This window comes from Osmia bicornis, chromosome 15 (genome assembly GCF_907164935.1).
Source record: "Osmia bicornis bicornis chromosome 15, iOsmBic2.1, whole genome shotgun sequence".
Lineage (NCBI taxonomy): Eukaryota > Metazoa > Arthropoda > Insecta > Hymenoptera > Megachilidae > Osmia > Osmia bicornis.
The window spans coordinates 1,983,229-1,998,358 of NC_060230.1; the positions used below are offsets into that span (position 1 = coordinate 1,983,229).

Genomic DNA, 15,130 nt, shown 5'->3' on the forward strand with positions numbered 1-15,130 from the left:
TACACGAAATAATCTGATAACAAATTCAACAATTGAACCTAATGTTACGTTTAAAACAACGTACATCTATTCGATTTGTAATCATTAACATCTGTATATTGTTCCTATTCTATTAATACTTTTTGAAATGTTTATTAAACAGACATGAAAAGATCACTCTGTAATTTCCAAGTGGGCGTGTAATATTGTACCGCCACATTCTTCAGTAATCTCTCACGGGAGTCTTACTATTTAACATTGCTGGTTGATATGGTATCTCGCATAAATTAATTAAGGACAGAACGTCCGTCCTCTATCCTGATTCGTTTCGCTCATGCGTTTCGTTTCGTCCATTAATAATAATTAACGATCGTTTAAAAGCCTGCAGTTCTTCCTTCTCTGCGAGGATCTGAGCTAGCAAATATCTTTCCATTTTCTCTGGTTATTGCTGTGATAGCGCTTCCAATTCCTGAGAAAGTGGTAACGTTATGACCGATACTAGATAAATATTGTAACACGTCTGGAGCAAAGCCTTTCTCGCTTTGAACAGCCATTGGAATTAGCTGCAATTTTAATTAATTTGTAATTAATATCACGTTGCGTGGTCAGTGATGTAATAGCTTTCCATTTACCTGATGATGAATTCTGTTCGCGTCGAGCGCCTCTTTTATACTGTATCCTGACCAAAGATTTAATGCCATTCCCGTTGCGACTGCTGTCGTAATTTTCGCGCCGCCCGCGGCACCGATTACCAAACGAACATTTCCGCTTTCATCTACCTTTAGAAAGAAAAGAAAAAAAGTATTCGTCTACGCGATACATTCGACGGATACGTAAGTTACAGCGAAACGCTTACAACTATCGCTGGGCTCATAGAACTCAGCGGCCTTTTCCCAGGTTGAATAAAATTCGCTGGCGAAGGAGGTAGATCGAAGCCATTGGTAATGTTCGGTGAACTAAAGTCATCCATTTCATCGTTGAATATTATTCCAGTCTTTCGTGAACGTATCATCGCGCCGAAACTGTGAAATCATGATACAACGTGTAATATAAAATATTCCATTCACGACTTCGATTAGATAGCATAAATATAAAGGGCTTAACGTACACCTGGTTTATGGTGGATGTTACGGACACAGCGGAACCGTCAGGGGCCAAAACGGAAACGTGACAGGTTCCGTAATCTTCGCGCAAAGCCGTGACAGCACCGTAATACTTTGGATCGTTACTCGTTTTATCGCTTTTTATTTTTCTTCGTATCGTGTTAGCGTATTCGGTAGACGTCAAGTTGTTAAGTATAGAAGCTGAAAAGATTGCGAACATTTCAACGTTACGTTCTAAAAGATTAGCTAAAATGCGTGGCACACGTGCAACAAGTTAAATCGGTATCATTTACGTCAGGAGCAATTAATAGGAAATATTTCAAGTTATCGATCAGACCCCGAAAATAATACGCTTTTCAAATTATCTACGATATCAATCCCTTATCACAAATACCAGGCATTCAATAAGCTCGTAATATTTTTGAACAGAAGAAAATTAAACCGACGCTTATCACGCATTTACTTATCTGATACAATGAAGCATTTTTAATTCTTTTGTTGTTACAAATGTATACTTTGTTGCGTATAAATATCCCTATGAGATAATATAAAATGACGACTTACTAACGTTAACGTAAGCGGGATCACCCAACTCCGTCCTCCTGGCGTAAGCCCATTTAAATGTTTCCACGAAATACTGCCACATCACCCGAACATCCTCGTTCGGTACCAAACCGTTCAGCACGTTCATAATGAACGTTAAAATGGCCCCCGAGCCCGGTGGCGGTGCAGTGTACATGGTCAAATTCCCAACCTTGGATTCGATAGGGTCCATCCATTTTACTCTGCAATGAATTCAATGTATTCTTTCATTTTTAATTGCAACGCGAAATACAAGCGAAGTTTTTAATACAATATTCGTCGTGATAAAAGTAGACTCTAGTCCTAAGATGGTCCGGAAAAATCTGCCCCCGGAGGAAAAAGTGTTGGGTATTTCATAGGAAGATGAGAGTTATCATGAGTCCAGTGGTCGGTAAGGGATGAGGTCATGATCAATGTTGATCATGAAGGATGACTTAAAATATGATAAGAAAGCCGGACTATCTAAGTACGATAGTGAATGATGACAAACCTATAATTTTGTAAATCTTCCTTCTCGATGATTCCATTGAAGGCCTTTAACTCCTCCACCAAAATGTCCCCTATAAAGCCGTTGTAAAATATGTTTGGTCCGTGTCTCGCGATCAATTTCAACGTCTCCGCTAAACGTGGCCTTTTTATTCTATCGTCTACCTAACAGCGAGCCAATTTACATCATCATCGATGCATAAATAAAGAAATGGGGAGATGAATGAAGAAATAAAAAAACGTGTTCACCTTCCAGGTTGAATTGGTAGCAGGATTTATAAGAATCTCAGCCAAAGATTCTTCCTCTTTTATCAATGGTTCCTTGCTCGTCAAATAATTAGCCAGGTAATTGTTTATCCGCGATCCATCGTGGCATAGAGAAATTGTAGGTTCGAACAATTCGGACCACGGTAGTTTCCCGTATCTTCGATGTGCTTCCCAGTAACCGAGGAGTTCGCCAGGCACAGCAACCGCTAAGCCGCCTATTGCCGATCGTATCAGTGTAACGCGCGTGCATCGACGAGATACATTCCTTGTCGATAAGAATATAAAAGGTAATGACTTACCGCGCTGTGATAATTTTGCGTCACCTTGGAACATGTCTTTGTCCGCCTTGGACGGGGCCGTTTCACGCGCGTCCAGATAACTCGCTTTCTTTCCATCCCAAATTGTCATTAAAAATCCACCGCCTAATCCCATACTAATCGTTCGAATGAGAAACACGTGAAATGAAAAATGTAAACGAAAGAATTATGAGAATCTGTTGATTATCGAATTAAAGAGTTACCTGTGCAAAGAGGCGACTCCCTCGCACAGAAGCGCAGCTATCGCTGCATCCACAGCTGAGCCGCCCCTGATAAGCATATCCGCACCGATTTGGGCGCATTCCTGCCCGTTTGTCGATACCGCTCCCTATAAAATAACATTTATTTTAGTGATCGTTCGATCAACAATTAGGATAATCGATACCGCACCTGTTTATAAGTACCGCTGTACGAGTCACTGTCCGAACTCTCTCCATTTGCTGAATTTTTAGCGAGTAAAACGATTATTATCGCTAAGACCAGGGCTAAAATTATAGCGATGCTCACCCCATATATTAGGATCTTCTTTTTGCTTAATCTGCATAGGAAGGAATGATTGAATTAATCTTCGAAACGAAGGAACGCGAAAACAGAATATTTTGACGATAAATCTTTGGATACTTTTCAAGGTAATTCCTTTTAAGCCTTTCCAAATAGAGATTGTGTATCGTTGGAAAAAAGATGCACAACTACTTCAAGTTTATTTACAGTCGATCTTTTCGACTGATCGTTGTGTGCGATATCATGGAAATTATTTTTTTGCAAATCAATCAGTGTCTGTGCAAAATAATGTATTCAGCTGATTCGGTCGACAATTACGGAAAGATTGCTTAAAACCTGTTATTCAATGTAAATTCGTTTAATTTGAATTTCGATTCGAAAAGAACTATACAGTGTTATTTTTGCGAAATGGTAATCGTCTTCTTCCTAGTCTTAACAAATATCTTGATGCAATTTATTAGAAGATGTAGAGGCGCCTGGCAAGCGCCTGTATCGCTGACACGATTAACTCGTTCCTCGTCACTTTCGATTACAGTTTATCCTTCGAATAGAATAAGTGGCAATTATTATGATAATAATTGTACGTGAAACAATGCAATCTAAAAAATTACAAATATTTTTCTTTACATCCACCGGGTGAACTGTATAATATTTTCATAAAAATTATTAATAAAGAAAGGAAGAAAAACTCGGTACTATAATTAGAATTAATTTCCGATCCGTCTGCGATATCAGTGATTACGATCAGGTGAAAATGATATCTTAATTATACCCGTGTAAGGTTGATATAGAAAATTATACGTCTACTTAGTTATCTACCTAATTTACTTTGTATCTTTCTATGGATAGTATCTAATAGCGTAACACTTGTAAATCAGAGAAATAAGAATTAACAACGATTCGTTGAAATTCACGTTTGCGTATAATATTGCAAGGAAATATCTTTTATGTAATGCAATTGATCTCGAAGACGAGGTAATAGTCAATGATGCAATTGTTATCGGTCAATTTCATTTACAATCGTTGTGTAAAATGTACAATCACGTAGGTAACGTAATTGTGTTGAAGAACTTCACTGTCTTCGCGTTCTAATAAATTAACTGGATGTAATATCACGTGTAAAGGCACTTAATTAAATAATCATCGAACCTCACACATTTGCGTGAAAGATTATTTAATTTTCGCACTGTTACGCGCAACTATGATCGATAGAGATGATGCGCCAACGATGATGATCCTACACGATGGTCCATCAAGAGGAAAGAAAATCCAACGAAGAAAAGTCGTTCGTAAAAAGATTTAGATAAAACGTGAGGATTAGAAAACTTTACCAACCCGATCATGTTGCGTGAGCAAACACGGCACTGAAGAACATTAAACCTTGACTAAACGTTTCACCAAGCCGATCGTTGCCTCTTATACTGGTTACAATACAGATTCTATTTGTTCATCCCCACTACTCTTACACATTCGTAACATAAAATTCAATCAGTTTCTTCGAGTATTTTCAAAATACTATTTTATCATCTTTTTTAGGTTTTTTTAAACCGTAATTTCTTACACTTTCTCCCCTGTACATGGAACGAGAAAGGGTGTTCCTTTTTATACATATATGTATACGCTTATTTAAATCCTGCATCACTGCTTTTGCAGTCTTTTTAGTATTATCTTATATTTGCTTCTATTTCTAAACTCAATATATCTTACTGAAATCTGCGAAATGCAATTATAAATGTTATAATTAATGAGCGATCAAAATCTAAATACATTTACATTTTCTTTTCAAACGAAATAGATGCTCGCCTGGAAATCACTTCTCTAGCATTTTCCGAGTGATAAATTTTAAATTATGCATGTATTACATACCCGCGTAAATCATTCTTTTAATTTTAAAACTGGAATATGTAGAGATCGATATCTGAAATATCCTTTTTTTTCGTAAAATAAAGGCAATGTTCCATGATACATCATAGAAAGATCAATTAAAAATCAAAAAGAGTTAAGTTGCATTTTCACGTCACGTTACCCTCTACCGGTAAGACGTAGAATCAGTGCTGCGGATGAATAGCAACCTCTTTGAAAAACGGCGAAGTCATTTTGTGTGTTAAGTAGGTTCAATATAATTTTTTAAAAACTTAAAACAATGACAGCAAGATACGATAGGGCGATAACAGTATTTTCGCCTGATGGACATTTGCTTCAAGTGGAATACGCGCAAGAAGCCGTTAGGAAAGGTTCCTCAGCGGTACGGTGACAAATTATATCTAACCTGTTCGTGTTTGCAATCAACTTTATGCCGTTTTCTATACACTTTTATTGGATCAAGTACATCTTCTTTTGGATGAATGTTTCTAAAACGGCACTTGATTATACTTGAATTGTAAAATTAAAGTAATATTTGCATGTTGAAATGTAAACATTCATTCATTTTAAAAAAGTATGTTTCAATAAATTTCAATTCATTTCAGGTTGGCGTTCGTGGTAACGATGTAGTCGTTTTAGGAGTTGAGAAAAAATCTATTGCAAAATTACAAGAAGAAAGAACAGTTCGTAAAATATGTCTTTTGGATGATCATGTTGTAATGGCATTTGCAGGTTCGATCTCAGATAGATTAGATACAAAATATCAGATTAAGGATTAATTTACTAGTTCATCATCCTTTAATGTCAATCATTTTATTTCTTAAGGCTTAACTGCAGATGCAAGGGTATTAATTAATCGTGCACAGATAGAATGCCAAAGTCATCGTTTAACTGTAGAAGATCCTGTTACATTGGAATATATAACTAGATATATTGCAAGTGAGTACATGTATTTTATTATTCATATGAGATAATTGAAAATAATTTATTAATTATCTGTAGGTTTAAAACAAAAGTATACACAAAGTAATGGTAGAAGACCTTTTGGAATATCGTGCCTTTTAGCTGGGTTTGATTATGATGGTATTCCTCATTTATATCAAACAGAACCCTCAGGCATTTATTATGAATGGAAGGTATATTTTTTTGTAGAATATTTGTTACTTTGAAAAAGAAAGACTACTTTGGAAACACTAAAGAAAATTATTCTTGATTTCGTTTTGTAAAGGCAAACGCGACAGGTCGAAGTGCTAAAACTGTTCACGAATTTTTGCAAAAGTATTACACGCCAGAAGAAGTAGCAACAGAAAAAGGAACCATAAAACTAGCTATTAGAGCGTTATTGGAAGTGGTACAGTCAGGGAAAAAGAATTTAGAAATCGCGGTAATGCGGCGTGGTCAACCATTGCAGGTATAACTTCTACACCCGTTCTCATATTTATACAAAAAACTACATTACTTACAAATGCTTTTTATATTGTAGATGTTAGATTCAGATACTATCGGGGATTATGTCACCGAAATTGAAAAAGAAAAAGAAGCAGAAGCTGAAAAGAAGAAACAGAAAAAGTGATGTCTTTATATAGAATTTCACTTTTATTATTCATTCATTGATAATGTTTTGCATAAAATAAATATACAACACATGGGTGAAAAAAAGAGAGACGAAATTATCATATTCCGTTTATTTGTACTTTACTGCTGTGTTTAAAAATTATATGTACATTTACACATATTTTTAAATACATGATTTAAGGCTAGCAATGCAGAGGATTGCACTTTCCTTTATTTGTTATCTACATTATGATAGAACTAATAATAAATATTCAAATTGCAAAGCTGTCATAATGTTTTATTTGTTACTTCATTTGCAATTCTCTATGAATGTGTCATGAATACATTATTTTTTTACAAAAATTACATTTTGAAATAAATATTACTAACACAAGTGCTATTGTGAATAATATGGAGATAAAGATCTTCCCCGATGACTGAACATTTGGAATGATGGAAGATTTCTTAATGTTTCCCAAGATTTATTTTCCAGATCAACTACTGCTCGGATCTCTTTGAAATCACCCGCAATATACATTACACCATACATAACCATAAATAAACTGACAATACCCTGTATTAAAATCTAGAGAAATAACATTATTCATTAGTGATTATGCACTTTATATAATTTTTAATGTTATTCAATACTTACATCTATTGGTAAAGTAGTAAATTCTTGTTCGGTTATTCGTAAATACGTACGATCTATAAGAACATTGGTTCCACGAGATTAGATTAAATATCAAACGTGAAACATTATAATCTCGTAGGTATTCTATTGCAATTAAATAAGATTTAAGTATACGAATAATACATACGTTGAGCTGCTGAATAAGCTGCATGCAATATCGACATAAGTCCTATAAATGTTATAAATTTATGTAAAGTTGTGGCAGGCATTTTAATGACTAAACATGAATTACAGCAATTCGGAATAATTTAACCCTTTTTAGTAATTCTTATGTTACTGATATTAACATTTTTAATAAATAAGACTCATTTTCATCTACAAAAGAACAGTTATTAAATTAATAGCACTCTTGTATTTATTACTACTGAATATTAATGTTTTTTTCGATATTACAATTGTTTTGAATGATATGAAATAAAACTTTTATTTTACAGATGTAGAAGACTTTGTTTTCGAGGGGTAATGATTTTGGGGGGTCCCAGATACCCCCACATGAAAGAGGTCTCTGTATGCAGATCATCTCATCTGGGGTATCTGAGACCTCTGATGTACCGCCGGTGACGCCGCATACAGTTATCAGTTATCACAAAATCTGTTTATTATAAAAAATTACTAAAAAGTTTCGGCTCATGATTGAAATAAATTTGTTAATTAAAAAAGAACTAATTTGTCACAAACGTTATAAATAGAATCATTCATGTAGGACTTGGAATCCCAGTACAGCTGAGCAGCGGGGTCCTAGATACCCCAACAGGGGTCTTCAGAACCCCAGCATAAAAGTGCAGCGGGGTCCCCAGAACCCCGATTGGGGTCCTCGGAACCCCAGTATAGTAGCGCACTGTCGCCATCTATCGGCAAATCGCGGAAACTACTTGCCGACTAGTTTGCGACTTTCGCCGACAGATGGCGCCAGTGGTCTGCTGTACTGGGGTTCTGAGGATCCCTGTTGGGGTCCTCGGAGCCCCAGTATAGTAGAGCACTATCGCCATCTATCGGCAAATCGCGGAAACTACTTGTCGACTAGTTTGCGACTTTCGCCGACAGATGGCGCTAGTGGTCTGCGGTACTGGGGTTCTGAGGATCCCTGTTGGGTCCTAGGAGACCCAGTATAGTAGAGCACTATCGCCATCTATCGGCAAATCGCGGAAACTACTTGTCGACTAGTTTGCGACTTTCGCCGACAGATGGCGCTAGTGGTCTGCGACACTGGGGTTCTGAGGATCCCTGTTGGGGTCCTCGGAGCCCCAGTATAGTAGAGCACTATCGCCATCTATCGGCAAATCGCGGAAACTACTTGTCGACTAGTTTGCGACTTTCGCCGACAGATGGCGCCAGTGGTCTGATGTACTGGGGTTCCGAGGATCCCTGTTGGGGTTTCAAGAACCCCGCTCTCTGTGCACACTGATTTGACATCTCGGGGTGTCTGGGACCCCGAATACCATTAACACTAGTCACTGTACATAGCTTTCAGAAAATAATGAACATTGTATTAGGAATTGGAAACGTTACTACACGTCTATTCGCATCGGCTTTTCCATAAAATCCTTCTATTAATGGCGCGTAGCATTATGTTAAAAAGAATTGCGTGAAATTTTAACAATTTACTACAACTACGTAGTGAAATCTTAATGAAATTAATTCAGTTAAATGAGTTACATTTTCATACGTATATCAATATCGTTTTTTTCTCTACTTTTTATTGTACAAAGAAATTAGTCGGCGTTGAAATACCCCGAAGAGTTCCAATAATTTGTAAACACTTATAATGATGATAAAAAAGAAAAAAGATATGTGATTTGTAAAATATGTATGTATAAAAATGACAGTTCTGATTTCTGAGAAATGGTAAATTAAGTTGTAACTGAAATCTTACAAGTATAGCGTTTGATGGTGTTTGAAAGAAAATGAAATCCGATTAAAACGAAATTTAAGTTGGCGTAATTCTTAGTTCATAAACGCACGTACATAAAGTACGTGAAATTCTGCATTTATATTTTTATAACAGAATACATTTGTTATGTTAATACATTTTTTCGTAAGTGTGTATAAAACTTTGATGAAAGCATTAGATACATTTTTTAATAGAAATTGCAGCAGCAAAAGTACTATATCGTTGATGCATTTCAGATACCATGGATTCTGAAAATTCTATCATGCTAGAATCATGTGAAGAGGATTCACTTTTGATTCAAACTGTAAAGAGCATGGTGACTGAAAATACCCATACCGAATTGGAAAGCGAGGAAGGATTTTTTGTAGTGACAAATGTTCAAGACGAACAACAAAATGTGATTGAAGTTTCAAACGAGGAATCAACTGTAACACAGTCCGAAGAACGATTGTCTTGGTCTAATTTGTGCAGAGTATGCGCTAATACCAATGATCACATAATTCCAATATTTGAAGGAGAAGGATTACAACATGATTTGTGTAACAAAATACATAAATATCTACCGATACAGGTATTCATTTAGATATATTTACGTATACATTACATTTGCATACATAACATTGCTTAAATATCTCTCATAGGTATCTGAAAATGATACACTTCCATTACAATTATGTTATCATTGTGCTGCTACATTATTAGCATGGCACGAGCTATCAGAAGGATGTTTGAACGCGGAAAGAAGATTGCTGGAAATGCAAGATGCTTTACAAGAAAAACAAGTATGTTATTATTTCTTTTCTTCTAGTAAAAGAAATGATTGATTTCAGTAAGTTATATTAATTTTATAGAGTTTAGAAAAATTGGAGGCTTCTACACAGGAGGATACTACAGCTATATCTAATGTAACAGAATCTCTTGTAAGTATGAAAAACTTGAATTAATAACGTTTTACACGTTGTTACACTTGCTTCATCTACTTATTTTTCTAGCATCTCTAATTTTGATACTTCTTCAATAATTCGTTTAATTTTAGCATCAGCCACAAGATACCGTAGTAAAGGATGAAGTTTCAGAAGAATCATCTGTTAATGATTCGGACAGGTAATGAATTATTTTAATTAAAGATAAAACAAACTCATGATACATTGGATCTGTATAATATATACATTGAACGTGCAGAAAAAATGCCCTTTATAAATTAATCTTAATAATTACTGACCAGTACATATTTTCATGTAATAGTATGATTCACTTTTCCATAATAATTTTTCATCGTGAATACGAAATGGATAAATAAATTTTGTGTACAAATTAAAGAACTGCTCTTTAAGAACACGTTGGCTATTTATATTTGAAACATGGAACAAGGATTACTGTGAGTCGGTTATGAAAAATATTTATACAAACGTACAACGAAAATGAAAATGTGACTATGAAATACAACGGTTAGACTTTGAAGGTTGTCAAGAAAGATAAAAGTTTTTCAAGAGCCATTGATAATCGGATTGAAACAAGAACAATCTTCCGCATCGTATAGCTGCAAATCCAAAGACAAGTATTGACTGTTTTACAGGTCCAGTAATATGCAGACACCGTTTAAGGTGTTTCTAGACACGCAGAATATTTTTCGGAAGCCATACAGAAATAAATACCAGCTACAAGATAAAAAAAAATGTATGGACGATGGGGATTACGATTCGATGTGGGTCACAGTGATGAATTCGACACTCGATCAACCTAACGATATATCTGATTCGCTTCAGAAAAATGACATTGAGGTAAAAGTTGAGGATTCACGGATATTAGACAGCTGTCAGACATTGGATAGACGTTACAAGTCGGACAGCTTAGAGAAACTAAAATTAGACGATGAAACGTGCAAGGAATCAAATCCTCGAAACACAAGAAATGGAAGCAAAAGAGTAAAAGGAAAGTGTAAAATATGCTGTAGCGATTCGAACGATTCTAATAATCCTTGCGAGCATACGAAGCAGAAAGGCGTCGTCGAGATTCAAGAATCTTACCAATGCATCGAATGCGGAAAATGTTTTAGATTGAAAGACTCTTACTTGAGACACATGCGAATTCATAGGGACGAAAGACCGTTCACTTGTCACGTATGCGGCAAACAATTCCGGGATTCCGGTGGCCTGTCCAGGCACTTCAAAGACGTTCATGCGAAGCTTAAAAATTTCACCTGCGACATTTGTGGTAGATCATTCGCATCGAAAGCGACGAGAGAGGATCATCGTAGGACGCATACCGGCGAAAGGCCTTACGTGTGCGATTCGTGCGGAAAGGCTTTTAAATCGAAAGCATCCCTGTACATTCACAGTAAATTACACACGGACGAATTTCCGCATCCCTGTTCTTACTGTAACAAAAAGTTTCGTAGGAGGCAGCAAATGCTGGCCCACGTGACCACTCACACAGGGGAGATGAAATACGATTGCGACGTGTGCTCGAAAAGATTTAGAGTGAAATCAGAACTCGTCAGACACAAGCTAATCCACTCGGAGAATAAACCGTTTGCTTGCACCACGTGCGGCCTCGCTTTCCGACAGAAACGTTACTTAAATAATCACATTAAAAGCAGACACATCGAAACCTTACGTGCATGTTAACGTGCATTTTATATCGTTTACTTCTACACAGATAGTTCTTCGATTATACGAACAGACCAAGAGTATTCAAATCCTGGTACATTTATTATTTTTCCAGGTTTGGTCTACCTCGGAAGAAATCCTTCACCGAGTACTGCTCATGGCAGACGGCCGATAACGATTGTACAGTACCTCAGAAATTCGACGAGATAAATGTTCAAGAGAGCACAAACGAGACGAATGAAAGTACCGATTCGTTCGACAACGACGATAGTACGGATTTCGATATGGCAGAAATGATAAAAACATTGTCACCCCCTCGAAATTGTTCAAACGAGACAGCGCCGTTATTCAAAATGTACGACGATTCACAACGTACCGAAAGTCCCAAGGAGAATAATAGCGTACAGGACAAAAATCGGAAGAACTGGAATTTATTTCATAAACATAAAAGGAAAAGACTGGAATCGCATCCCTGCGTGTATTGCGATTATACAAGTAAAAAGAAGAAATTACTCGAGTTGCATTTCATGGAATCTCATCCGGAATTCAACGGGAAGAAGGATAAAAAATTGAAATGCGCCGATCGCGAGACGGTGATGCGTGCCAGAATGGAGGTCGATGGAAAAGTGTATTATCATTGTAACGAATGCGGTAAAAATCTTTACTCGCCGTACACGTTTTCCTGGCATGTACGTATACACACCGGGGAACGTCCGTACACTTGTCATCTTTGCGGAAAACAATTTCGCGTGAACCAGGGCCTGGCAAGACATTTGCGGGACACCCACGCGGGGATTAAGAACGTTCCTTGCGATATCTGTGGACGAATGTTCTCTACCAAGCGTAACGTCGAGGATCATAAACGAATTCATACCGGTGAACGACCGTACGTTTGCAACGTTTGCGGAAAATCATTTAAGCAGAAAGCTTCTCTCTTCGTGCACAATCGTACTCACTCGAACGTATTTCCTTTCAAATGCAATCACTGCGAGCACAGCTTTCGAACAAGGCCGTCGCTTATGGTTCACATAACTAAACACACCGGCGAGAAGCCGCACGCGTGCGACATATGCGGCCGATGTTTCCGTATAAAATACGAGCTGAAACGACACCGACTGATACATTTCGACGAGAAACCGTGGCAATGCAACGAGTGCGACCTTTCGTTTCGACAGAAACGCTATTTAGTTAATCATAAGAAAAGTAATCATAGTACAACCGCATTCGTGGCTTCTGTGAAGTAATTTAGCAATGCTCTCTTTTCAGGTGTAATTGTGAACTGATGAAACTCGATGTTAAACAGGAGCCAAGCGTTTCTGGCAAGACAATGAAAGTACGGAAAGACGTAATAACGATTTGAGAATGCTACTGCTTTCAGTGATTCGAGTAAAATAATGTTCAGAAGAATCGAGAGGAAAGAGCACGCATCATCGTCGCAACGGAGTCTGGAAGAACCGAACGATTTGGCACGAAAATAGTTTACCACCTCGCATCGAGGAAAAATCGTACATTTGTCTTCGATGCATAGAAGAATCTGTACAGGAGAAAGATTTCAAAATCGTAGAAACAAAAGGCATCTCTGCACGTTCATAAATAATTCAATTAAAAAAATCTTTTCTCACAAATGTTCCTTGTGCGAGAAAAAATAGCAAGGGCTCTACCTAGTCGTAAACGCGTTTGCAACGAGCAACAGTGTAACACGTTCGTCTCGTATGAAATTCAATGAAGAACGTATTCGAAGAACCGCAGCAAGAATTTACATAAGACTTAGCATTCGATCAGCATGATATCGACATGTTTATTTTGCAGGTGGAAGACCGACACTGACGAGATCGTACAAATGCCTACAGTCGATAGCGAAAGTACAAACGCTGAGGAGGTAGAATACATCCAATGCGCTCAATGCGATGTCGTCTTCGTAAACATGAAATATTTCATAGATCATATGAACGCCGAGCACGAGACTCAGATGCATTACTGTCAGTATTGCAAGCTCGTGTACAACGGTCAGCAGAAAGATTTCGAGGAACACATATCGATGCACAATTCTGATAATCAAAATTCAAAGTTCATCTCTGAAAATAAAACTGTGGAATGCATGAACGAAACAAAGAAGGGCGATGAGGTGTTCGATGGAAATATAATTGATACAGAACAGTTTTCAAGTTACACATGCAATTTATGCGAGAGAAGTTTCACGAAGAAATCTGAATTAAAGAAACACATAAACAGACATTCCGACGTGAACAGAATCCAAAATCCAGAAGAAACGGAACTCGTAAATAAAGCTAAGCAAATAATCAACGATCGTGTCTCGTACAAGTGTGACACGTGTAAAAAGATCATATTCACGAAACGTGGATTTTTACGGCATATTCGTGTCCATTCTGATAAACGACCTTGCAGATGCGACTTGTGCGGGAAATCATATCGAATCGAACAAGATCTAGCTAGACATATAAGGGACGTTCACGAAGGATTGAAGAAGTACGCCTGCGACATTTGCGGCCGTGCGTTCGCGAATAAAGGAGCTAAAGATGATCACCGAAGGATTCACACCGGCGAACGTCCGTACGCTTGCGAACATTGCCCAAAAATGTTTCGTACATTGAATTCGATTTATATTCATAATCGTGTACATACGGATTATAAGCCACACAAATGTTCGTACTGTGGAAAACATTTCAGAAGCAGGCAAAGATTAACTCATCACGAGACTACGCATACCGGTATCAAAGCTTTCGCGTGCGAAATTTGTGGTAAAACATTTTCTGTTAAGGGAGAAGTCGTTAGACATCGGGCTATACACAACGATGAGAAACCGTTTGATTGTAAATGCGGTATGAAATTCGGTCAGAAAAGATACTTAAGAAATCATATAAAGCAACATCACAAAGAAGCGTCCTCTTGGTTGTTGGCGGAATTATTAGGGAATAATAATTAAAGCGCGGGTCGTTAAAGATAACTTTGCCTTAAATACTTTTGTACGAATATTATGCGGGATAAGCTGTACAGTTAGGATACGTAAATTTTATTTGTTATATGATTTTTGTATCGCAAAGAAATATTATAAATTGAAAATTGATACTAATACATTGTATTAAATACCTGTCTCTGTTACACTTAACGAAGCTCTATAATGAATCAATTATACGAAACAATTAAAAATCAGTCTATTAATGTCCATTATTCAATTACTTTGATAAAATTTGGGATTATTCTTTAATGCATATGAAATACAAAAATATATTGAAGACAGTTATAAGGGAATTTTGTAAAAAATA

General features: G+C 36.9%; 4 protein-coding genes across 8 annotated transcripts; 2 read left to right on the plus strand and 2 right to left on the minus strand.

Moving 5' to 3' along the window:
• Positions 1–24: 24 nt before the first annotated feature.
• Positions 25–4,672, minus strand: LOC114878747 (glutathione hydrolase 1 proenzyme-like). Its single transcript, XM_029192890.2, has 11 exons — positions 4,571–4,672; positions 3,125–3,272; positions 2,938–3,062; positions 2,717–2,850; positions 2,400–2,632; positions 2,155–2,315; positions 1,647–1,867; positions 1,088–1,283; positions 836–1,001; positions 612–758; positions 25–542 (listed from the first exon to the last, which is right to left on the minus strand). Exons 1-11 carry the CDS (start codon positions 4,576–4,578, stop codon positions 354–356), a joined length of 1,728 nt encoding a protein of 575 aa, XP_029048723.2. The 5' UTR covers positions 4,579–4,672; the 3' UTR covers positions 25–353.
• A 606-nt stretch (positions 4,673–5,278) lies between these two features.
• Positions 5,279–6,862, plus strand: LOC114878751 (proteasome subunit alpha type-7-1). Its single transcript, XM_029192894.2, has 6 exons — positions 5,279–5,480; positions 5,704–5,830; positions 5,924–6,037; positions 6,101–6,234; positions 6,327–6,509; positions 6,582–6,862. The coding sequence occupies exons 1-6, from the start codon at positions 5,379–5,381 to the stop codon at positions 6,669–6,671; spliced, it is 750 nt and encodes a 249-aa protein (XP_029048727.1). The 5' UTR covers positions 5,279–5,378; the 3' UTR covers positions 6,672–6,862.
• A 67-nt stretch (positions 6,863–6,929) lies between these two features.
• On the minus strand, positions 6,930–7,790 carry LOC114878752 (ER membrane protein complex subunit 5). The gene is made up of 3 exons (XM_029192895.2): positions 7,474–7,790; positions 7,308–7,360; positions 6,930–7,238 (listed from the first exon to the last, which is right to left on the minus strand). The coding sequence occupies exons 1-3, from the start codon at positions 7,553–7,555 to the stop codon at positions 7,050–7,052; spliced, it is 324 nt and encodes a 107-aa protein (XP_029048728.1). The 5' UTR covers positions 7,556–7,790; the 3' UTR covers positions 6,930–7,049.
• A 993-nt stretch (positions 7,791–8,783) lies between these two features.
• On the plus strand, positions 8,784–15,123 carry LOC114882840 (zinc finger protein 70-like). Of its 5 annotated transcripts, XM_029199938.2 has the most exons (7): positions 8,786–9,381; positions 9,474–9,808; positions 9,879–10,019; positions 10,089–10,157; positions 10,274–10,341; positions 11,962–13,049; positions 13,113–13,214. In XM_029199938.2, the coding sequence occupies exons 2-7, from the start codon at positions 9,479–9,481 to the stop codon at positions 13,127–13,129; spliced, it is 1,713 nt and encodes a 570-aa protein (XP_029055771.2). In that variant the 5' UTR covers positions 8,786–9,381; positions 9,474–9,478; the 3' UTR covers positions 13,130–13,214. The 5 variants fall into 5 exon arrangements, with proteins under 5 accessions (XP_029055772.2, XP_029055771.2, XP_029055770.2 ...); XM_029199939.2 differs by lacking the exons at positions 11,962–13,049; positions 13,113–13,214 and adding an exon at positions 10,814–11,954 and having other exon boundaries at positions 8,784–9,381; XM_029199937.2 differs by having other exon boundaries at positions 11,962–13,206.
• The last annotated feature ends 7 nt before the right edge of the window (positions 15,124–15,130 follow it).